The 26504-nt window shown below is 33.5% G+C and overlaps 1 protein-coding gene across 2 annotated transcripts in view; it reads right to left on the bottom strand.

Moving 5' to 3' along the window:
* Window positions 1–11180: 11180 nt before the first annotated feature.
* Fbxl4 (F-box and leucine rich repeat protein 4) overlaps window positions 11181–26504 on the bottom strand; it is a 54385-nt gene continuing 39061 nt past the window's right edge. Inside the window, exons 6-8 of one of the 2 annotated variants that reach the window (XM_010637367.2) lie at window positions 22256–22327; window positions 16270–16582; window positions 11181–11602 (exon numbers count right to left, since the gene is read on the bottom strand). In XM_010637367.2, coding sequence (XP_010635669.1) covers window positions 11439–11602; window positions 16270–16582; window positions 22256–22327 — 549 coding nt within the window. In that variant the 3' untranslated portion in view covers window positions 11181–11438. The remainder of the gene's footprint in view (window positions 11603–16269; window positions 16583–22255; window positions 22328–26504) is intronic. The other variant, XM_010637368.2, reaches the window with a different exon arrangement.

The following is a 26504-nucleotide window of genomic DNA, read 5'->3' as shown; positions in this document are numbered from 1 at the left end:
GCAAAGAGGAATCTCATAGATTTTGAACTACTACTTGACTGCAGAAAATACCACCTCTGGAGGAAAATTACCTATATCTTATGTCCTTTTTTTTTTTTTTTAGAAATGATAAACAATGTTTAATAATTTCACCAGGCAGTGGTGACTGGGAGTCAATTCATATCAACTAAAAACAGCAAAATGTGTGAATCTCATCTCAACTCAGCATTAAGTGACTTCACATTGACAGCTTGAAATCAGCCACAGTGGAAGTATTTACATGGCAAAAATTTGAAAGGAACACAAATCAGAGCTTTTTCTCCAGAGAGATTTGGCTAAATGTTTATCTCTGTACCATTAGGCTTACAAAATTCACCTTTGGGGCTTTAATGTTTAAAATATTTAAACAATACCACAGTTTTCTTTATGATGAAAGATTGAAGGCTACAGAGGTACAACAAAAGCTAATGCTACTAGAACTTCAGAAGGACTAAAGGTACCCAGGCAGGTGGTCTGGTGATGCTCCTGGAGCATGTTTTACTCATGCTCTAGGCCCTGGTAAACCAATGGACCTAGAGTAGAAACAAGACCATTGATTTTTTCAAGGAGTGTATGAAGAAGGGAAACCACAAGACATTTTGAGACAGATCAGCACAGTCATCTAACGTTCTGATAATTTCCTTTTTCTGTATAATTGCATATGGTCATATATACACTCCTATAAGGAGAACAACATAAAGGAGGTAGATTTTGTAAGTTCTTTCAATTTTGCATTTGTTTAATGGAAAGATTGAGTTACATACATAAATATTCAACTATACATACAAGGTTCACATAAAAGTATTTTTTAAAAAAATGTTTTTTGGTATATGTGCTGCCGAAGTGAGCAATAAAAAATAGTTTTTGTAATAATTACCCATTCCTTCATTCATAGCTTCTGTGCTGTTTCTACATTTTTAAAAAGATTATATATTAAACATTTTAGAAGTCACTATCAGACTTTAATCTAAAATTTCTACTTTTTGCTATTACTATTTAATTGACAGAGTATGGAATAGCACAGCATGTAAATATTTGACTTGACAGTAAAATCTCACAAATACTAATTGTCAGATGGTACCTCAGTGACATTCCCAATTATGAGACTATAATTTTTTCTCATAGAATTTTAGCATATCAAAAGTAAACATTTTTCTAAAAATAAAATGTATGAATAAAAATTGAACTTAGCAAATGAGTCAAAATAAAACGCAATCATGCTCAGATGTACTCTATGTATGTATGTATGGTCTTGCACATCATAAATGTTCTATTAGCTACATATCCATCCCAGAAATACTTTTCTTAAATTGCATCACCAAAGTATTAGTACACTTTTACATCTTAAGTAACAAACAAAAAAATTAAACCACAATGCATAATCTTTGGCAAGTTTGTTGTAAGATAACCTGGTGAATATTATTTTATAATATTCCATATAATGCTCTTTGGGGACATTTTCCAAACTGCACTCTGAAAAACAAGTTTCCAAGATACTGACAAGTATTCCACAGAAGATACAAACCTGAACTTACCTGAGCATTACAGTGTCCATTAGCATAGTAAAGATATCTGCCTAATTTTGCTTAACCTATTTTATTTTTAGTACTAGGGATCAAACTCTGGTCCTTGAGCTTGTGAGGCAGGTGCCAGAACCACTAAGCTAAATCCCCAACCTTTTATTTGAAGCTTATTTCATTACAGAATTTTTTTCTTGACACACACAATTTTGCAAATTTTTATGATTATTCATATGCATTCCCTATACCCAAATCTCCCTCTCCCCATCTGTGCCTGGCACAAAGCAATCAATGTATTTTTGTTGTCAACTAAGACTAAATGGATGGATCAATGCCTTACTTTGTAGCATTCCTCCCACCCTAGCTTAGCAATAGTTTGAGCATGACTAAAAACCGTGGAACAATTTAAGAGCTAATTATAAAGGAAAGGACTGGCTTCTATAAAAATCAAACACTTTCTTTGTAAGTAAAAAGAGAAAAGCAATGTATCGAGCTTTGGCTTAAGTAACAAACCAAACAAGCTTTTATGTAAATGCACTTTAGTTTGGCAAAATAACTAAGAAGGTAAAAGGAAGTAACCGTCACTTGATGTGTTGTTTTTTTTTCTTCTTTTTGGTACCAGAGATTGAACTCGGGCCTTTTCACTTAGGAGGCAGGCAGTGGAACCATTGAGCTAAATCCCTGGCCCAAGAAGTACCGATTAACTTCATTTAACTGTAGACTCATATAATTCAGACTTTATTTTTTAATTCAGGTTTTAAAATGTATATAAGCTGACATCATTTCTGTCTGTGGGTAGATTGTAAATGTTCTGTATATAGATGATCCTTGTCTAATTTATAGGGGCTGTTAATTCAAACTTATTGACCCAAACTTTCCATTATATAAGCAGCGTGCTGAAATGACAAGTGTTAGGAGTTATGCTAATGAGATAAGCTTTTTATTCTAAAGCATAGAATAATACAAAGAAATCTTTACTGATTAAACATTTTTATTCAAATAAAATTTAAAACATTTCAGTCAGTTGTCTTACACGTTTTATCTTTGTTGTATTTTTATTCAAGTTATCAAACCATATGATTGCATTGATTTTGTATATTTTAAAAATGTTTAGCCAAGTTTTCACTATTTTACATTACTTTATAATATTCATAGATTAAAATAACACTCTGAAACATCATTTTTTGATAGAATTACCCTTAGCCTTTCAAAATAGTCAAATCACTGGTAGGACTTTTGTTTTGTTCTGATTCGTTTTATCTTGCAGTGCTAGGGACTGAACCAGGGGTGCTCTACCACTGAGGCTATATTCCCAGTCCACTGTATGTTTTATTTTGAGGTAGAATCTCACTGAGTTGCCCAAGCTACACTAGAACTTGATGTCCTCTTTCCTTAGCCTCCCTACTAGCTGGATTTACGTGTGTGCCACTGCACCAGCTACTAATAGTATTTACATATACAAAAGTTTAAGCCAAAAATTCAAACTTACAGGCAAATATTTTGAGTATATTTTCTGCTGTGCCAAGGAAAAACCTTGGCTTCTACATTTATAAAAAGTATATATAAAATAAACCATAAACTATGATTAAATGACCCTTAACAGAATACTAGCTATTGTCCCAAAAACCTTAATTATTCTAATAGTCATGGTTTTGTATTTGTAGTCTAGAATTCTAGCTAGCAGTGTATTTTCAATATGCAAATGAGGAGATGACTTGGCAGATCACTGCCAAGATTTTCAGGTTGGCTAAAATGTTCCTCTGATGTATCAATATTAAATGTGCTGAGAGAAGAAAACTAAAGGCAATTAATAATAAAGGTGTGATAAAAGGCTTTTAAAATAAAAATCTGTGATAGGCATCCTCTAATAACTTCAAGTAAGAAATGAAAAGCCAAATATTCATTATTAACATACACAGTAGCCACACGTAATTTTCACTTTTTTTTTTTTGCTTAGTATTATTACATGTGCAAATAAATATAAATTTTGGGGCTTTAATTTGTGGGAAACACCAAAAAATAAAAATACTTTTGCAATCAGCTTTTACTTTTTAATGTACTGGCTCAAATCTAAGCATTCCACAGGAAAGGAAAAACATTAACTGTCTAATGTGTATTTTTAAAGATATTTCAGGGCCATTCACATTGAGAGGATCATTTAATTATTCTCTCAAATAGGGCCAGGAAAGTGCCTTTGTTACTAGCCTCTAAAAAAACAGTAAAATTTATCTTAGCAAAACACTAATACATAATTATACAAAATTTGAGGGAGTTGTAAAAGCTAACATAATCATTTGGATTAAAATTCTAATGAACTAAGATTCTTCATAAATTCTTGTTACAGTAAACATTTTTATTTAAGACAACAAAATATTGCTCTATTTTAAAATATAAATAGTAAAATGAAAAAGATAATTTAAGAACAATTCTGAACGTAGCTCACAGAATTAAAAATGGACAAACCACAATCTACTGACTTGTATCCTAGAACAAGAGTTGGGTTGCAAATATAATCCATGAGCCAAATCCACTTTGCTCCTTTACTGCCATTTTCTAATTGTTAGCAGAAAGAAGTAATTTAAAAGGTAGCTTTTCATAACCCACAAAACTATGTAAATTCAGCTTTAAGATCTGTAAGTAAAATTTGATTGGAACATGCCACATTCCTTTGTGTGTTATCTATGACTGTTTTCATATCACGATGGCAGACTTGAATAGCTGACAGATTTACTTGGTTCTCTCTTCATTTTGCATTGCAGCTTGGCACACTACAAACTGCAATGGTGCAGTTATAACTACGAACATTTTGAGTAACAAACATATTGTCAAACCATCATTTTGTTTTTACTTTCTATATCATCTTCTACACGTTAAGAGAATAAAGAAAAAATGTCAACTTCCAAAGACAGTTTTAAGGCAAAGTACATTAAAGATTATTTTGTTAAATTAGGTAGCAAAGCATGGTGTTTAATATGCAATGACACAATGGTTGCTCCAAAAGAGTATTTTCTATGTTAGAACTCCCAGACCAAATAATATTATATCACAGTATTCTCAATTCATAGGAATGCAGTGATCATAAAAATCAGAAAATTTAAAATAACTCATCACAGCAGACAACTGAAAAAAAAAATGAAAATAAAGCTACAATCAAAGTAAGTGACTTACTAGTTTGCCACACAAGGAAAGCCTTTTACCAGTGTAAGTTAATTAACTGGTATTTAATTGCATCAGCTGAAGAAAATGTGTACAGAGTAAAGTAGCTAAGACTGTTAAATTAGCCTTTTGGCAAGAACAGTTGCTTGAAGAATGAAGAACACGGAGAACAATATCAATAGTCAATAAGAAAACAAGGCAAATGACTCCACATGGTTTTTCTTGGCTCTTTCTGAGTCAACAGATATTACTAATACTGCCTAGTTATTGTTTATTTGATGAGTCAGTGCCAGAGTTGAAGTGATGAAGAGTTAGTCTCTATAAATGGTCTGTGTGGAACAATTACACATAAGAATTATTTTTGAAGAAGAAAATATGAATTCTGTAGAACCTGTAATAGAATCTGCTAAAAACATGTTACAAATAGTGACAGTAAAAATCTGTGTGGAGCCAAAAAAAAAGCAAAGCTTGTGAAAATGTAAGATGTCTAAAAACTTATTATGATTTACTGTATTATTCATCAGCAAATACTACCCAAGATATATTTCACTCAATCTTGTGTTACTGAACTAGTAGTGTCAATAGAAATTGAGAGTGAAAGCAACATAAGGGATTAATAAATCAAAGAACTGGTCCTCTTAAAGAATAAACAAGACTGATAAACCCTTAGCCAAACTTACCAGAAAAAAGGGGGAAAACAACCCAATTAGAATGAGAAAGGCAAATGACAGCTGATATTGTCAAAATCCAGAGGATTATAAGTAACTACTTTGAAAACATAGCGCATTACATTGGAGAACCTTGAGGAAATGGGGAATTTCCTAGATACATAGGAATTACCAAAACTGAAGCAAGAAGATATAAAAACTCTGAATAGACCAGTAAAAGGGAATTAAATAGAGGCAGTAATAAAAATGCTACCAACAAAGAGAAGATAAAAACTCAGTGAGTTCACCACAGGAATCTACCAGAACTTCACAGAAGAGCTAATACCAACACTCCTCAAACTCTTCAATGAAACAAAGGTAAGGAGGGCTGTCAGAGTCATTCCTGAAAGCTAGTGTAATCCTGAAAGCAAAGCTGTATAAGGACTTACCACACAAAAAAAGAAAATTATGGGCCAATTTTTTAAATGAACATAGATACTAAAATCCTCAACATGATTCTGTCAAACAGAATGAATCATGTGAGGTTGGTTCGACATATGCAAATCAATGTTACATATCACATAAGCAGAAGGAGAAAAAAAAATCACAGGATCATCTCAATAACACAGAAAAAGCCTTTGACATAATTCAACATACTTTCATGATAAAAACCCCAATAAGGGACATTACCTCAATCTGATAAAAGGCATTTGTGGCAAACCTGTTGCTGATATCATACCAAATGGGGAAAACTGAAAACTTTTCCTCTAAAATCAAGAACAAGAAAAGGGATGTCCACTATCACACTGTTGTTCAATATAGTACAGTGGTACCTCAGTTCATGAACTTAATTCTTTCCATGATTCTAGTTGCAATCAAATTGCAAGCATGTATGTATTATTGCTTCAGCCAAAGCAGTAAGAATAAGAGATAAAAGGGATCATACAGGAAATGAATAAATCCTTATTCCCAGATGATATAATCCTTTACACAGAAGATCCAAAAACCCCAACAAGACTCTTAGAATAAACAAATTCTGCAAAGTAGCAGTATATAAAAGCAACACGTAAAAATCTATAGCGTTCTGCACAGAAACACTGAACCGACTAACAAAGAACCTATGACTACATTCTTAACAGCTTCAAAAAATTAAGTACTTAGGAATTAACCTAATCAAGGAAGTAAGAGATCTCTATATTAAAACTATAATGCTCTGGAAATGGAGATGAAAGAGAGACAACAGAAAATGGACAAACATCCTCTATTACTGGATAGACACAACCAGTATTGTCAAAATGATCATATTATCAAAATGGATATATAGATTAAATGCAATTCCAATCAAAATACCAAAAGCATTCCTAACAGAACTAGAGAAATCGATCCTAATATAAAAAAAATATATAAAAGCAGAAGAAACCCTGAATAGCAAAAGCAATCCTATTCTTGTTAGAACAAAGCTGGAGGCATCACAGTCCTGGACTTCAAGTTATATTACAAAGCTGCAGTAATAAAAACAGCATGGTACTGGCATAAAAAAAAGATTTGCAGATCAAAAGAATAGAACAGAGGATACAAAATCCACCCCTGGCACATTCAACATATGTGGGAAGAAAGACAGTGTATTTACAAATTGTGCTGGGAAAATTGGTTATCCATGTACAGAAGTTTAGATCCATGAATCTAAACTCATCTCTCTAACCCCATACTAAAATAAAATTAAAAGGGATCAAAATCTAAAGATTTTTGAATAGATACACTCAAAAAAGAAAAACACTGAATCTGCCAGAAGATAAAACAGCAAAGTCTCTTGAAGACTTAAAGGCATAGACAAGGATTTTCTGAATGAAATACCAGTTGCATAAGAACTAACATCAAGAATCAACTGATGGGACTGCAACAAATTAAGAATCTTCTACACAGCAAAGAACACAACCAAGAGAGTGAACAGACAACTTACAGAATGGGAAAATTTTGCCAGCCACTCCTCAAACACAAGACTAATAAGGAAAATACATAAAAAACTAATCCAAGAAAAAAAGATGATCACCCAAAATAAAAGACCCAATTTAAAAAATGCACAATAGAAATGAACAGAGACTTCTCACAAGTAGTACATATGACAAATAAGTACATGAAAAAAAGTTCAGCATCTTTGACCTTTAGAGAAATGCAAATCAAAACAATGCTGAGATTCCGTATTATACCACAAAGAATGGCTACCATCAAGAACTCAAAAACAACAAATGCTGGTAAGGCTGTGGGGAAAAAGAAACTTCTACATTGTTAATGGGAATGTAAACTAATTCAACTATTATGGACATTTCTCTAAAAATTAAAAATAGAAATACCATTTGACCGCGTTATTTCTTTTTTGGGTATCTTCCTGAATTAAAGACATGACATTACAGTGACACATGCCTACCCAAATTTACAGCAGCAAAACTCTTAATAGCTTTAAATCTTAGAACAGATAAATGGATAAAAGAATTGTGGTAAATACGTATCACGGAGTACTTTTCAGTAATTACAAATGATAAATTTGAGTTATTTGTAGGAAAATGGATATACCTTGAAACCATAATGCTAAGTGGAATAAATCAGACACAGAAAGGTAAATATTATATATGAGAATCCCAAAATATGAATAAATTTTAAAATTTATTTTTATTTTTTGAGAAAAAGTTACTGCAATGAAGTTCAGATTGGAAGTGAAATCACTGCAGCCAAAGCTGGCCTTGAACTTGAGGTGATCCTCCTGCCTCAGTCTCCAGAGTGCTGGGGTTATAGGTGTGCACCACCACACCCAGTGAAAGTATAAATAATTTATAAAGAGTAAAATATGTATTATAGGAAATAGGGAGACAGACCCTTTGCTGATGGGTAGGGAATTTATGGAGGGAGGGAGAAAAGGAGGGAAAAGAAGAGGAAATAAAAAAGGTTTAAAATGAGATATGTACATGTACCAACTCCCCACGATAATGCATTATGTATTAAAAAAAAGTACTAATAAACAAATAAATAAAATAGAAAAAAAATAGTGCACTTCACTTGTCTTCAGATTTAACCATGAACAATTTCTGAAGAAAGAATAAAGATAGGACAAAGGAAAATTATAACTAACACTGTACTTTTAAGAAGACTGCAACTCTAGGACACAAAGTTACTCAAGGTTATTCATATCAGTATTCCCTGGATTTATTTATTTTTCTCTATTTTTAGGTCAGTTACACTAACGATTCTTTCCACATGAATATGCTCAACAAAAATTACATTCTTGTGGATTAGAGTATTTGGCAATACCTGTGTATAAGAAAGGACACTTTGGTTGGGAGTACTGGAGATTGAACCAAGGGCATTCACATTGAGCTATAGTCCTCTTTCTATTCTTTATTTTGAGAAATAATCTTGCTAAGTCTCTAAATTGTCCAGGCTGGATTTGAACTCATAATCTTCCTATCCTGTCTCAGCCTCAAGTGATGAGATTATAGGTGTTTGTCACCACACAAGAAAAGAAGAAATATTAAAATATTTCAAAGATGAAATATGTAAAATCTTGTTATAGATCAGTATTAACAGACAAATGCTAATAATTTTTTGGTACTGCTGAGGATTGAACCAGGTTCTTACATGTGCTAGGCAAGTGTTCTATCATTAAGCTACATTCTAAGCCCCTATATAGTCAATTCAGATGATAGGAAACATTAACTTTGAAACCCAATTAAGTGAAATGTTACCCTCCAAAGTATTTAATTCTTGTCATCAGTAAAGCCACACTCACAAAGTTCTCAATTATGTTTTGTTTTGTCAATCAAAATTTGTGAACATCTGTTTTCTAAGTAGCTATAAAACAATCTCAACTTTGTCTCTTGGCCTGCAAAGATTCATCTGACCCTTTACAGAAAAGAACTGATGACCTCTGCTCTAGAACCAGAAGCCACCCTGCTCCCTGGGGGCAGAGGTTGGATGCACTGTTTTTAAAGCCAGAAGGATTGAGTTTGCAGATGGGTTCCATCTCTAGCAGCTATATGCTCAGGAGTAAATTCCTCAATCTTTTTTTTTTTTTTAAATCCTAGTTTCCTCATCTGTAACTAGCAATAGGAAATGGAATCTATTTTACAGGGTTGGTGTGAAAATTAGATGAGTTAGTAAATGTACAACACAGAAAAGTACCTGGAAAAAATAATTATTCACCTAATTAGGAGCTGCTAGCTTAAGATAAAGGCAGACTTTATACAATTAGTAATCAAATCACACATCTCTTCAATGAATAAAATATCTGAAACATATACAGACATTCATGGATGAAAAGAAAGTCCCAGTACATGGAGATGGAAGATAAACAAGCCCTTTACCAACTGCTCCCTCTTCCATCACATACAAGACTGCAGAGCACACTATAGATACAACGAGAAAAGCAATCTTCATAGATATCTTTTTTAATATGGAGGTTATATTCATCTTTCCCTATTTCAAAATTCATATTACGTTCTTTACATTCTATATATAAACTCATTACTAGTAATACTTCATAGCACTTTAACAACTTATGTATAAATAATATATTCTTATTCACTCAATAAATAGGTAGCTGAGTGCTATTTACCACATGCATACATTTGCTAGCTTAAGAACTTTTGGGGAAAAAGTGGATTTGTACATGTATTACTGACAGTACCCTCAAAAATTGCTGATACATGTTAACTGCTAATGTACTTTTCCTTAAATAAGAACACAAGAAATCTGAGAGCCCTGCTATTCAAGCAAATTTCCTGTAATAAAGGAAATATTCTATATCAATGTGTCTACATAACTATTAGCCTCATGTGACTACTGAAAACTGAAATGTAGCTGGTGTATACCAAGCAACTGTGTTCTAAATTAAATTTAACTAGTGGGTTAGTTCTACAGGGTCACTATACTACATGTGAAGTTTGTAATATAACATTTTGCCTTATTAGAAAAATAAATTTTGGAATACTACACAGTTCATATTAGCTTCCTACTCAAAACAGCCCTGCTTTTTCCTATCACTAAATATTTTACTTTCTTGTTTTTTTTTTTTTCCTGGTGTTGGAAATTGAACTTAAGGCCTTGAAAACACTAGGCAAGTGTTCACCACTGAACTATATAGCCAATTCTTCTTATTTTACCTTTATTCATTTATTTTTGAGATGAGGTCTCACTGAGTTGCCTTTGAATAGCCACAAACTATGGATCCTTCTAACTCAGCCTCCTAAGTAACTAAGATTACAAATGTGCATCACCATGTCTGGCCTATATTCTTAATGGCAGAATTAAATCAATAAATCCCTTAATAATGTTTAAAAAAATTTCTTTTCTCTCCTCTCCTACCACCCATGAATTATGGCTACATTTTAATTCTTTAAGGTATTGGGACACAAACAAAACACACACACACACACACATATACACATACATACAAATGAAATACACATACATGATTTTCTATACATAAACAAAATCCACAGATAATTCAGAATCCTTAAAATCTTTCCCTCTGGCAAACTTAAGGCATCTACTTAGTCAGAAAGCTATTTCAATGAGTGACTTTACTTATTCTTGATTATGCTTATATTTTTGTACTCAACTGATACAGTAGTAAATCAGATAAATCTATCAGAAGTGAAAAACTATTAATTTCCCCAACCAGCTGTGCCAATTTTGTTTATACCAAACAAAATACTTGTCAGATCATAAGCCTTAATAAGATACCCTTACATGGAAGTGTTAAAAATCAACTTTATTTTTGCATAAATGATATTTTATTGTTCAGTATTCATTTAAAAATAATTAAAATGCTTCTGTATTTTTATTAATACATAATTATTGACTGAAGTATAATAGCACAGATTAACATAAGGTAAAAATATTATCAGCCACTCATTTATTTTTGAAAAATGCTTGCAATATTTTGTGAGAACATTTCTTTACATTTTACTTAATTCAATGGGAAATTTCATATTTTTCCTCTGAAGTCTACAAATGTCTCAATTGTCACCATTATAAAAACTAGTCAAACCCAAGATAAAACCCTACAAAAGCACACTGATTTTAATTATGGAACTATACGAAATCACTGAGTAAAGCTCTTTTTTATAAACACTTTTGGAAAGCTTGAATTCAGCTCTAACACAGCCCTGTTATCAATCTGTGAGCAGAAGGACACATCAAGTAAGGAAAGATCTTTACAAGACTCCAGGAGCTTCCTTAAGGATGCTGGACTAACCATTCTTGTTCCTGTTTAAAAAAAAAAAAGCCAAAGAAAACATCTTAAGTATAACATTTATAAAATATTCTAATAATGAATCTTTTATTATTTATTTGAAAAACACAATATAAATAAACTTTTAAAATTAAAAACATTTTTTCAAACAAAAGACTTCATATGTAAGGGCTGAGGATATATGTAGCTCAGTAGTACAGTACTGGGTGTTGGGGCCCCTATGTTGGGTCCACAGCATGACACAAAACAGAAACAAAACTTCATACTGAAATGGTTTTGTTTAATAAAAGAAAACCTGAATATCCCACGCAATCTAGCACCTATGACCTGAATGTAGTCGATCCTCTACCCACCACCTTCATTCCCACTTCTGACCCCTTCCAATCAGCTCTTCCCGACAGTCCTACTTCTGTCATCCAACTGCTCTGTTTCTGCAAAATGCTTTTCACTTCTCGTTTTCCTTAACCCACGGGTCAATTCTGGTAGCAATACCTACAATAATTCAATCATGCAAAGCAATTACTGAGCAACTACTCTGTGAACAGTATTGAGCATCTGTATTAGGTACTGGAAACGCCAAGGTAAGTAAGACACACTTAAGGAACTCACTGACCAGGGGTGAAAGCAAATAAATACAACACTGTTAAATTGTACAGTGAGAGGTGAAGATGCAGTGATACTACTGAAGACAAATGATGGATAATCAGTTAGTTTAGCTGATGTTAAACGAAGTGATAATGTTATATTCAATTGAAAGTTAAATAAATGTGTAAAGCATCTGATACATGACAGGTACTTAATAGATACCAAATATCACTTGAGTCTAAGAGATCATCTGTTGCTTTAATTACAACTTTCCTGGGGAAAAACAATTACAATCATATCACATATGCACATCTACTGAGAGGGGCTCTTGTATTTCTGAAATGCTAACCTAAACTTAATTCTCTGAGCACCTTTCTACTCTCCTTCCTGTCATGGGCTCCAGAGCTGTAAATATATAGCCATGCTACCTGTGACTGTCCCTGAGCTGAAGCAATCCAGACTCCCGTGGGAATTTAGAATTGGGATTCAGCAAAGCCTTCAATGTCTATAGATCCTTATTTCTAAAAACATGTAAAGCTGGATGGAGCTGTTCTATTTAGCAATTTGTGCCCAGAAAAGCAGAGACTGCTATTATGATGACAAAATCAGGAGAAAGCACCCATACAAGTCTTTGTGAATACACAATTGCAGAAAGCTGGGTAGGGTACAAGTGCTGGAGCATGCAGGACAAGAAAAGAGAGAAAAAAAAAAAGACACAGAAAATAGCTTTTTTGCCTTTCAGCGATTTTTGAGTCCCTTCTGAGATCCCACCATAGTTTCTACTTAAGGGATTCAAGAGATACAGGTATATCTTTGTAATAACCTTCTTTTCCTTATGCTTAAGTTATCTCAAGTAGGCTTCTGTTATGTGACATTAGAGAATCTCAACCTAGGCACTTACCCAGGTGGTGTTTTTCTACCTACTTTATGACTGTTTACTATTTGCTAGTCTTTCCCATTATAATCTGAGCACCTTAATAAATGATTTCCCTAAAGCCTAAAACCATATCTATGAGAGAAATCATGGATTTAAAATTCAGTTAGCCTAAAGCCGGGCATGGTGGCACATACCTGTAATCCCAGCACTCAAGAAAGGCTGAGATAAGAGGATCCCTGAGAGTTTGAGACCACCCTGGGCTACATAATGAGTTCCAGGTCAGTCTCAAAAAAAACCAAAAAAAAAAAAAAATTCAATTAGCCTGGCCTATTCTTGCAAATGACTGCACTTTTGTCTAGTTCTTTGTTCAGTCAATTTACTCCACCTGGACAAGGGCTATAGCTATGTGGTTCACTGTTATATGTGTAATACTGAAAACAATGGCTAACATAGCACATGCTAAACAGATGTATTATGAACGAAGAGATGTTGGCTAATTTTCCAATACCTAGTCTGGACTATCTATTAAATGAACTACTGAAACCAATTTCTGATTTTGATTTCTTTCTTCTCCAATCTTCCTGCTATCTGTTTCTGGTTTAATATTCCTAAAACATGGCATATATATCACTCACCCTCCTCCAATTAAAATCCTATAATAATTATTTCTTGGTTAATTTTGTACAGATTATTGTAGTGTTCAAAAGTTTCCATGAAAACTTTCATTTTATTGATATGGTAAGTCATATTAGATTGTCTATTTCCAGTGTGAAGCAGGACTGACACGATACTCATATCAAACAACAAAATAATGACTACTAGCTTCATTGAATGAAGAATTCTTATTTTTTTAAAAAATAGATTCTAACACATAAAGATTAAAAACCCAAATGTAATGAAGAATAAAGAAAGCACAGGTTAGTGATTAGGAGACTAGACTCTAGTTCAAATCTGGATCATTTCACTACTAGCTATGAAACAGCAAATCCGTTAATTTGTTTGAGCCTGTCTCCTTATCTGTGACTAAATATAACTACCCTACCAGGCTGTGAGGATTAGTTACTTATGCTTATAATAATATACAACACAATTATACTTATTATTATTAATCATTTATTACTGCTTTCTGTATGCTCTTTATATTTAAAAACATTCAAATGTGTTTGCACGGTGGCTGTCTTCCCTTTTTATGGCATAATAAATAATACTTCCTTGCTGTCATGTTCATTTTCAAAGAGTCAACACACCTCCTCTTATTTTTATTTTATGTTAAGCCATTTGTACATTTACTAGGCCAACATTAGGCCACCTGAAAACTAAACCTACTGCTCATCACAACTGTGCACTGTTTAGGATCAGCATTCCTGACCACTTTGCAGTTCTGTAGCATCTCTTCCAGTCACTGGAACTGCTCATATCTATTACTGTATATGATAATTTTTTTGAGGAGGGAATTGTAAAATAGATCTAATCAACAAGTGTTATCTTGAAGCGAAGTGTGCATATGTTTTTAAAGGCCTTCATTTTTCCTTGTTCTTGTAAATTCATGCTTTTTCTTGAACTTTTCAAAATATTTATTTTATAAAAGGTCTGGATGATGCAAGGGGGAAGATAGGCAGGAAGGAAAAAAAGTAAACCGAGTGTGGTATTGTTAAGAAAAAAAAAAAAAAAGCCCTGACCCTGGGGCCAAAAATCTTGGGTTTGAACTCTTGCTTTGCTACTTTCTGGTTGCCAGTACCCTCATCTCTGAAAAGACAATAATAACATATACTCCCTGAGCTGTGAAGATCAAGTAAAATATACAACAGATAAAGAATTTTGTCTTAAATGTGCATATAGCAGGCAAAGACTTCTGCCTAAAAGTGGCTTGCAGAAGTGACGTGCGATTACATAAGCAACATCTCCAAATGTATCATAAATCTGGATATGGAGAGATTTTAACTGAAACCAGAAACACGTGTCAAATCTTTAGGTTTTCCTTTTGTTAAGCAGTTAATAAACAAACAGAAAAGGATATACAAGTACCTTATAGACTAATCTATTAGTCTACTACTACTAACAGATTACGAAAAAAACAGTTCGTGTCACATGACTTCACAAAGTACTAATTGTGTTAGCAAGGATGACTAAGGTGGCACTACTGGCACTTCTGATATGTACAGAAAAATGTAATGAAACATCAAAGGGTTCCTCATTGATGAATGCAGTTAAGAACACAAGGAATCCCAAAAGTGAAAAGAATTTTCAAAGAACTGTCTTAAGGTAAAACTAGTCTAAAAAATTAGAATTATCTGGGATACAGATTTAACAGTATCCCCTAATCAAGAGTTTAAGAATTAAAAAAAAAAAACAATTTAGCTTGAATTCTTTACACAAATGAATTAATTTCTTCCTTTTTTGTCACCAACAAACATAGAGAACACGGATCATGTAAATTCTCACTCTTCTAACTAGATTGATAATTAACAGCTATTTAGAGCTTTTGACAGATTGTAAAGTTGTGTTATTAAAAATTTTTTAAAATGGATACACATTGAAGATATACTCCTAAGTGAAATAAATAAGGCACACGTGTAAATACCGAATAGTTTCTCTGGTGTGAATAATCTGCAATAATACATAAGATCCTAATAAGATTACTGACATTTAGAAATGGGAAGAAAGGAGCTAAAGGTGTAGGAAAGGTGGGACGGGTAGGGGAAGGGTAAAAAGAGAAAAGAAAAAAATGTGAGAGAATGAAAAGATGGAAATAAAGTGATTGTAGATGGGGAGGGGAGGAGGGGGTGAAGGGAGGGCAGAGGTAAGGGGAAAAAATGAGAACCAAGACTTGTCATGTAGAGGTACAAGATCCCAACAATGAATGTAACTGTACTGTATCCCTAAAATGTACCAATAAACTCAATTAAAGCTGAAAAAAAATTTTTCTTAAGGGCCAGGGATTTAGCTTAGTGGTTCCACTGCCTGCCTTGTTGCCTTTCAATCGCAAGGACACATGTTTGATCTCCAGTACAAAAAAAAAAAAAAAAAAAAAAAAAAAAAATTTAAATTGTGTCACTATTATAATTGTTCTCTATATCAACTGCTTTCTTACACTTTCTATCAAATTAAGCAGTATTATCAGAACAAAATTTTTAATTTTTTATTTCCTTGCAAAAAGTCCAAGATTGGATTTCACGTCAAGGAACCAGGCTTTAAACAATCAATATACTGCATCCCTACCTAGTATGTCCAGTTGCTGTAGTCGGATACAATTAGATGCCAGCTCTTCTACGTCTGTATCACACACAGACCTGTTAGCTGTAAGGAAGAGTTTCTGCAAATTTGGGAGCTGGCGTGCCAGTCTGGCGAAGCATCCAGTGCTGCTCTGTAGAGTGGGACACCAGCCAAGGTCAAGTTCTTCCAGAAGTAGACACCCAGAAGCCAGTTCTGCTATTCCATTCTCAGTAATATTCTTACATCTCCACAGATCCAGGGTCTGGAGCTTTTTACACTTGGCTCCTATCATGCTTGCTATCACATCATAATCTTCAATCTGAAAATCAAATAATTTCAACCTTTTATATGTTATGCTCAAAAATGTCAATGATTTAGAGCTAGTAAGAATATCCTTAATCATCTCTTACCTGTTTGCTTCCATTTAAACATACCCATATCCTTGGTAATACAGATCTGCCTATTCATCTCAGAGATCTGTTACTCTTTCATGAAACAGCAAGAGAAATCACTCACTGTTAATGCATCCCAAAGCAGTATGAAGACCTCCACTTCTCAAGGAGAATTTGAAGATTATGTGTTATTTTTTTTTAAGCTTACAATTTTTACCTTGCTGCTGTTACTCATTGGTGGAACCTCACTTCTGCTACTTTATTTATGATTAATATACTTAGGTAGGAATATAGTATTTTTTTGATGAAGGTGTGTACTTGGTAGGCTCAAAAACTGTCTAGTGCTGAGAGTAAGGATAATAATAAGGATAGTAGTTTTGGGCTAATGTATTTATGGACTGAACATACAACATGAGAGTATACAGTAATATGTTAATCATTACCAATTATTAGAGCTACTCAATATTTATCTTATAATTACAAGTGACTACTGAAAAATGACTAAGTGTTTCACTCTTGGGATTTATATATTTTAATAATGCTTCTTTAAATAGGTTCTTTTAAGTTCATTTGATTTTGTTATAAACAGGTATCGAAGTTATCACCAGTAGTCAAAAAGAAATAAAATAATAAACATTTACAATGATTATTTTTCATCAATTTGTTTATTCTATTTCCAATAAAAATTTATGCCCTTACTATGTGCCGGCACCATTTCAGATTCTAGGAACAGCAGTAAACTAAAAGCAGGCATTTTGTTCACATTTTGGGAAATGACACAGGGACAAATAAATGAGCGATATTAATCCAGAGTGATACATGGTGTGAACATAATAGAAGAGGATGATGAGATCAGACTGTCCAGAGTTGAGGAAGGACATGGTGGCTGCTGGGCTTTCTCAGGATGAGTTGGTGAATTCAGGAACAACAATAAGCTCAATACCACTCAAGATAGTGAGAGAAGATAAGAGTGGTTTATGCAGAGTCCACACGATTTAGATACAAAGGGGCCGAGTTTTTACTTTAAGTACAGTACTAAGGAAGGCAAAGGAGGATTATAAACAGAAGGGTGGCATGTGATTTACACTAAAACAAACATTCCTTTGGCTTCTGTCTGAAGGGCAGTCTATGTACAATAGTTAGGAATGAAGGGGGAAGCCCGGTGAAGAGAGCTGCAGCAGTTTAGAGGAGAGATGACGGGAGCCTTGGTTAAGGTAGTAACAGGGGAACTGGAGGCATGGGACAGATTCTGGGCTATAGTTTTTAGTTTGAACCAAAGTCCGATGAGATATAGTGCCTATGGCTTCTACTTTTCTGGTCTTCAGCAAGTACACCTATTTCTATAAGTAAATGTACCTGAACAACACAAAACTGTAGCTTTGATAATTAGTGCAAATGGCATCCTTAAAAAGAATTAATTAAACTTTCTCAACCAATGATTCTGATTGTGCTGAATTTTTACCATGGCAATCTCAGTGGCATATGGACCAATTCTTTATCAGTGATCTTCCTCCAAGAGTTTTTTGTTGAGATGTTTCACAGCATTATTAAACATATCCAACACAAATAAAACTAGGGCTGGGAAAATGAGAATTTATCAGCATACCTCTACTGGACTGAAGGCAACTTACGCTTCCCTTACTAATTATAACTCATTCTGAGTTATAGTTACACAGAACTCATTTTTCCTTAAAATATCTAGACACACTTATTTTCTCATTATTGAATTTTAAAAAAGATGACAAATGTCCTGGCAAGATATTTTTTAAAAATATGAAAAATATCACATCTTTACTAACAGCAAGAAGTCAGGTGACTTGAACAGAATTACAATTAGTAGGAAAACTAAAATAATATAAACTAGGTCTTACATTTCTTCAGCCAACTCTAAAGTACTTTAAGAAGCACTATAATACAAATGAAATAGAATTTTAACTTTCTTTGTCACATTTTAAATAGTACAAAGAAGTATAAAATTGTTTAATAACATCAATATTGTTACCAATATTTATCAATAGTACTATTATTTCAACATATTGTCAATATTTTAAAATACTGAAATTTTTAATAATTTTTTTGAAATAAGCTTTCAAAATCTGGTGTATACTTGTATCATATTTCAATTTGGACTAACATATTTCAAGTGCCCAATAGCCGCACATGGCAATCAGCTAAGCTACCAGACTGGATAGTACAGCCTTAGTGGCTAATTACGAAGTCAGGGTATTATTTATGTTCGTCACATCTCTTTCTCTTAACTTACTACTAATAATGTGCTTCTCCCTCTTCCTGGAAATGACTGGGGCAAAAAGAAACACAAGATTCATTAAGTTATTTACTTTTATTGTGAATCTTCTTTGAGCATATGGCTGCCCAGAATAAAAACGGTTTCCCAGCTTTCCACGTAACAAAGTATGTCACACAATTAAATTGTGGGTAATAAGAAGGAAGCCTCAAAAGGCAGTTAGCTTCTAGAAAGGGTCTTCAGAGAAGGCAGTAAGCCTTTCCCCTCCACACCACCTGACACAGAGACGTGAGGGCTGAAGCTCCGATTGAAACCGTGAGGTCAAGTGTGAGACGGCTGCAACAGTGAGCTAGAAGGCAGAGTCTCAGGAGTCTGAGGACTAGGGCTAGGAAGTTAGCTTGAATTATTCACCTTTACCATTTCATTCATAAGAAAGAAAAGTAGTGATATTACAAATATGAGCATTATTTCTTAATTTCTCTATCATGAACTTCATTTCCTGGAAAACAAATACCGATGGTAATAATGTTACTGGTAACTGCAAACTTTAAAAGTTTACACAGTCATCTGGAGTTTTACTGTCCTTGGCAGTTGAACCACACTTAACCAATATGCTTGCTCACACACTTGTTCAAAACTTTCCTACATAAGAGGGTTGGAACTAATGGTTAAAACAAACTGCTGATTACTTTAGGGTCTTGTTATCTATTTGTTAATTGCTTCCCGTTATCATGGATAATAAAACTTTAAATAGAACAGACAATTAGCTATTCAAGAGCAGATTTTTAAAACTCTCCCAATCCAAGGAAAAACTTAAATTTCCCCACCAAAAAATGTTTATGGTAGTGACTAGAATGATCTGGGTTTCTTACTGGCAAGATGTTACTTTTCAGAAGTTCTTGTCACTGCGAATCTGTCAAACTGGCACTTGTGGTACAAAAATTAGTTTCAGGGAAAAAAGTGATTAGTTTGGTATCTACATTACATTCAATATGGAAGAAGCACACCATTAGAGAGCACTCAGAGAAGACAGATTATAAATCATAATCAATATGCAAAACCAACACAGTGACTTAAGAGAATAACAGCTTCACAAATAACACCAAGCTGAAAACTGCTTTTTAACAGTCAAAAATAAGATGCCAAGGGAATTATCCTGACTTCTGGTCAAATGATTAAAAAAACAAACAGAAAAATACGGTATGAAACTATCAACCAAGGGCTGTGTCACTGGTGAACCCTGAACTTGCTGTGAAATGACAGCATACAATACTGGTGAAATGTCCCAATCATGACATTAGTAGTGATATTAGAAATATGAGCATTATTTCTTAATTTCTCCATCATGAGCTTCATTTCTTGGAAAACAAATATTGATGGTAACAATACATTACTGGTAACTGTATATTTCAATTTTTAAAATAGCCTATTTATCTAAAGTAGCATTTCCTATAGTATATTGCATATTAATAGAATGCAATATGGACAAAAGTGGGCTCGATAGTCAGGTAAGGTTGGAAAACACTGCCTTTAGCAAAGGTAAATGATTCCTTTGCTGGAGCATATATCTATGTAAACTCCAAGAGGTAGACCAGAGCATTATTTCCTTATTTTGACCAGGAACCCCCACTGTGCCCTTACATGCTTACTTTTTATAATTGAATGTCCTTCTGAATAACTTTCCATGAGTCAGTTTGGGAAAATATCAACTTAAATTAAAAGTCACTTCACTACATATGCTTTAATTATAATATTTCAACTTATTTAAAGTGTCTGTAGCCAGAGACCTACTTCCAGGGAATGTTGCTCCAATTTAGGAGGATGTAAATAAGCAGAATAAGGTGCCTATAATGTTAAACAGGTTCCTTACCAACTGAACAAGGGCCCACAATATGTAAAGATCCAAGTAGCTTGTTTGTCACAGAAACTGCCATCTACTGTCACTGGGCTCATGTAGAAGATCCACTAAAGGGAACCAAAGAAGTCTATGAAAAGGCTTGCAAAATGAAGAACTTGACTTTAAATAAGGTTCCCAAGATTGTTTCAAGAGAATGGGATAGCTTGGGCCCATACTTGCAGTTTAACAAGACCTAACTGCCAGAATTAAAGACCATGAGGGCACAGAGATAAACATGTTGCAATAAGAGGAATACTATCCAGGCTACATTTCCAAATCTTGAGGCATCTCTGAAGCTATTGTTAAATTCCAAAAGATGTTCAAATGGAATCTTTTTTAGGTCACAGACTCTGCTGCTTAAATCCAAGCCTAGGACACTGGAACATCCCTGGAATACTGTAACCATCCTATCACTCAGATTTTCTTATTAAGGCAGTATAAAACTAGAATGGTCTGGGGTCCTCCTAGATCTCTTCTGGTTGGCCGTGTTGAAAAAAGTCAAGAAGAATGGAATGTTCCACCAGAAAACTTACTTCTAATGAGTATGCACATATGTAGAACCTTACCCCAGGGACTCAACTGTCTCTTAAGTCTCTGTATTATTTGTAAGTCATTTAATAACAAGTGAAGATGAAAAAAAATTAACTTTTTTTCATGACTCTTTCAGGGACAAAGAAATATCACAATTCTAAATCTTGAAGGATTTTTGAGATTCTGTAGTCCAGGGAGTCCCTAGCCTTTTGGATTTAATAAACCACTAAAATTTAAAAAAAATTAAGTTCTAACATAGAGTGTCAATCTTTGTATCTTGCCCACTAAGGATAGTTCAAAAACAAATCCACAGTAGCAAGCCACTTGGGTACAGAGGTACACATTTAAAATCCTAATACTGTGGAAAGCTGAGGCGGGAAGAGTACAAGTTTGGGTCCAACCAAAGCAACACAGTGACTTAGTAAGATGCTGTCTCAAAACAAAAAAGGGTGGGGAATGTAGCTCAGTGTCAAGGATTCAATGTCCAACACCAGGAAAAAAACAAAAAACAAGCCTACCTACTATCATCATTTCCAAGAAACAATTTCAGAGTCTAAGAACTAAAGTTTCCTTGTAAAAGAACTTACAACAACTACTGACATTTGGGTATGGCTGACATCTTATTTTGCAAAGAAACCCAGAGAAGTGAATAGCTTGTCCAAGATAACCTCTGGCTGGGAGAGACTGAATTCATTCTACTATTTTGTGCTTTCCTTGGTTTCATAGACAGATGTTAGTATTTCAAAAACATACTTCCCACTTTAAGAAAAATGTTTGAAAGTAGGGTACAAAATGTTTGAAAGTAGTATTAACCATAAACTGGAGAAAATGTAGGTAGGTGCCAGGGTGGGGAGGCTCAGGATAAAATTTACTCAGGTAGAAAAAGAGAACAAGCAGTTGACTCTTAAGGAATTTTCAAGTACTTACCATTACACAACTGCCCAAACTGAGGTGCTGAAGCTCTGAACAGAAGTTCAATATGCTGAGCAGTGCTGTTTGCTGCCATCAGGGACCACATCGGAGACAAATATGGAAAGTGAATGAAAATGAAACAAAGAGAAGAGGTCAATTAGACATTAAAGGCTGTCACTGCTTTTCCTGAAATACAGCTCAAAACCTAGGTTACCGATTACACAAATGCCACTTAATGAGTCCCCAGGTGCTCAAACCATTGACTGGCTTGGAGTCACGGTAATCACTGCTAGTCTCCATGTAAGACCTCACTTTGTATATATGGTTTTTGCATGCCTTAAGGATACCTATATTCCTATGACCTTCAGTTTATTTCCCAAAGGTAAGCAATTTCAAAGGTTCGTTACAAGAAGTTAAACTACCCCTCCCGCAAAAAAAAGAAAAAAAAAAAAAGAAAAAAAAATGCCACAGGAGGCGGCTGGTGACACTTCTGGAAAATAGCGGCAGCTCTGACATTCACTGATCAGCTGCAGCCTGTACAGCCTGATAGAACTGCCAATAGAGTCACCCCAAATCAGGACTGAGCTGGTGACTTTAATGTCAAAGAATTCTCTTTGCTGACAAGGATACCAACAACCATTGAGCGCTTGTCAGTAGCAACATGCTGACTGAAACATACCTAACATGTACTTTCTAGTCATGTTTCTGCCATTTAAGCCTATATGTCCTATGCAATGACGACAGTCTCACCACTAAAGAAACCCAAAAGTATGACAGACTGCTACATAATCATGGCACCTAAAGTATTTTTTAAAGTTCTAATATTACTTTAAGATAAACCTATTATGAAAAATTGTAAAAAATAAAGCAAAGTAAATATTCAAATTTTGTTTTTCTTTTAAAAATTAAGGAAAAATGCATTTAAATTTCATGGTAAAATTATCTTTCTAAACATTTGAATTAATTACCTAACAAAATAAGCTATTAAACAGCCCCTGTTGAATCTTATGAGTATTCAGAAAGTATCAGTTGAGGCAGTCGTAAAGAATGTGTCAATGAAAATACAAAACATCTGGTCAAATCCCAGATAAGACTCTCATTGGGAAAATAAAGCACTAAAGTATTTCACATAAAATAAGGTTACTTAAAGCAAAAGAAAGAAAGCTATAATTGGCAATAGTACTAGATTTGAGTCTAATTATATACCTAATAATCATTAATAATAAAAACAGCTCAAACTGATTTTTTGTGTATTTCAACATAACATTTACAGGATAATCCCATATAGTTCTCAGAATGTTAACATTAAAAAATTATATGACAATAAATTAATTTTGAGGTTCTCTCAAATACATAACCATTTATTACTGACATGCAGGAAAATCACATTAGGTTTGTTTTTATTAAAGTAAAAGATCCTTATCATAAAGTTGTCTTGTAAAATTTTTCCCATGAAAATGATCCAGAACATATTAAGGAATTGGAAAAAAGGACCCTATATATCTTTGTGGGTAAGAAACTTTAAATTAAAAAAATGTAATACACACATACAAATAGGACATGGAAATGGCTCAGTAATTTATTCTTAAATTATTTACTATGAAGAATTTTAGGGTCCAGTGTAATACTCACATAGTCAACACTCATATTTATCAAGATTTTGAATTTGCTTCTGTCTGTTTTTACATTCTTACACCCATTCATATAAATCCTCAGAAAACCTTTTATCATGGTTTTAAATACTTGGTTTTTACTTAAAAGTTACATAATATTATTACACATTAAACATTCATAAATATTTAATATTGTTCTATATATTTTAAATAAAGAGAAATACAACATGCATATGTATGCTTTTGCATCTTCCACATCAGTTTTGTGAGGCATTTATCTAGTGAAACTATAATTCTAGTTCATTATTTTTCACTATTGTATAACATTCCATTACGTAAATTTATTCCAACACATATCCTCACTTGATGAGTATATATTTATAATTTTCACCATTACAAACAATATAATATTGAGCTGAGGGATATGCTAGGCTCTATCACTGACCTAACCTGGCCCTCCCTTTTATTTTTCATTTTAAGATAAGGTCTCACTAAGCTGCCCAGGCTGACCTGGAAATTTTTACTGTCCTGCCTTGGCACCCAAAGACACTGTGATTACAGGAGTGAGAAATCATGCCTGGTTTAAAAAAATATTCTTATATATGCTTTACTTTGAACTTATAAGAGAGTATTTCTCTATAACACATGCCACAGCAAGAATTTCCAGGAGTTTAGGTATGCTTTGACTTTATTAGAGTTTGCAAAATAATTATTGTGAGTCCTTGAATTTTTATTTTCCCTTAAGTAGTGGGTTATCATATCTTGGCCAACATACCATCTTTTTGTTCTTCTAACATGTATCTCCCTGATGAATACAAAATGATACAGTTTTGTAAAATTATTATGAGTACTAATGAAGATGAGGATTTCATATTTATGGACACTCATATTTTTTACTCTATAAACTGCTTAATCATATCCTTTGTTAATTTTTCCATTGGGTTCTTTCTTCCTTTTTGACTGGCAGAAATACTTTATGTTGGACACCAATCTCTGTCAGTTTTTAAATTTTTTTTTCTGGTACAGAGGATCGAACTCAGGACCTTACACTTGCTAGGCAGGCGTGGCGCTGCTGAGCTACATCCCTGGCCTGTCAGTTTTATCCCTTACAAATATCTTTTCTAAATCTGACACTTGCTTTACTTTGAATACATAATCTTCTAAGATGTGAACATTTAAAATTTCTGCTATAATCATATTCATCTTTTTCCCCCTTATGTTTCTGTTGTCTTTTCTTTAAAAAGTCCTTCTTTACCCAAGAAAGAATATTCTTTCTTTCTTTCAAATAACAGCCTTAAAATCTTGATTTTTCCAGTTAGGTTTTTAAACCAATGAATTGATTTTATATATACATGGTAGGATATCACTTTTCATTTTCCTCCCTTTTCAAGTTTGTTACTAAAGACTAACTTATCAACTGATTTGTGACTCTTTGTCAAATGTCAAGTTTCTAATATGTGAGTGGATTTTGTGGATACTTTGTTTTATGGTGTATTTGCCTTTCCTTGCACAAACTCTAATACTAACCTCCTAACCCTAACTCTTTGTCTTTGTAGTTTATAAGTCTTAAAGGTGTAGTGGGTTAAACACCCTTTTCTCATTCTTCAAAACTATATTTTTGCCCTTTTTTTCTTTAATATGAATTTTAGGATCACCTATAAAATTTTAGTTTTAACTTTAAAAAATTATACACAAAGATTAGTTTTTCTTTAATCATCCCATGGTCATTAGTTAATTTGCTAATACTTTATCAAGTTATATAATTGTTCATTATATCTTGTACCTCTTACTGAATTTTTTGGTTGAGAAGTTCTTTTAATAAATCTTTTAATAAGTTATCATGGGTGATACAATCTTAACCATTTAACTCATTTATTGAATATAAATTAGTATGTCAGATAATACTGTAAATTATTTATACATTTTAATCTTAACAGCTTTACTAGTTACATGGTTTTTTTTTTTTTTTTTTTTTTTAAGGGTCTCACTATGTAGTTGGGACTGACCTGGAACTCACTATGTGGCCCAGGCTAGTCTCGAACTCACAGCAATCCTCCTGCCTCAGCCTCTCGAGTGCTGGGATTACAGGCATGTGCCACCATGCCTGGCTTACATGGTTAATTCTTGCAACACCACCATTCATTCATTCATTCATTCAGTTACTAAACACCTCTTAAGTGCCCAGCATTTGGGACACATCAGTGTACAGATGATAATTATGAGGTAAATAATCATTATCGCCCTTTTGTAGATGAGGAATCTGAGTCACAAACTTAAATAACTTACGTGGTCTTTATATTTATCTTCAATCTTGAATGAAAGTTTAGCCAATCTTAAAAGATAAGACAAGTTATATATTTTTTTTAACACTTTGAAAGTATTGCTCCTTTGTTGTTTTGTAAGAAATCTAGTGGCAGTCTAATTGCCTTCCTTTGTGGGAAGTGTCTTTTTTCCCTGATGATCTTATCCCTTCATTTTTGATGGTCAGAATTTTGTTACATTGTATTTAGGTAAGATTTATTTTCATTTATTTTGCTTGAAAGACAAACACAAAATCAAACATTTTTTTTGATAATCTGGATGCACAATTTATGTGAAGACTCAAACTTCTTCATGAAAAGTTCTTACCAGTTCTCTCTTCCAATATTACT

The sequence above is a fragment of the Fukomys damarensis genome, unplaced genomic scaffold (genome assembly GCF_012274545.1).
Source record: "Fukomys damarensis isolate Sample0158 unplaced genomic scaffold, DMR_v1.0_HiC HiC_scaffold_14, whole genome shotgun sequence".
In the NCBI taxonomy this organism is placed as follows: Eukaryota; Metazoa; Chordata; class Mammalia; order Rodentia; family Bathyergidae; genus Fukomys; species Fukomys damarensis.
This window is presented reverse-complemented; position numbering and strand designations above follow the sequence as displayed.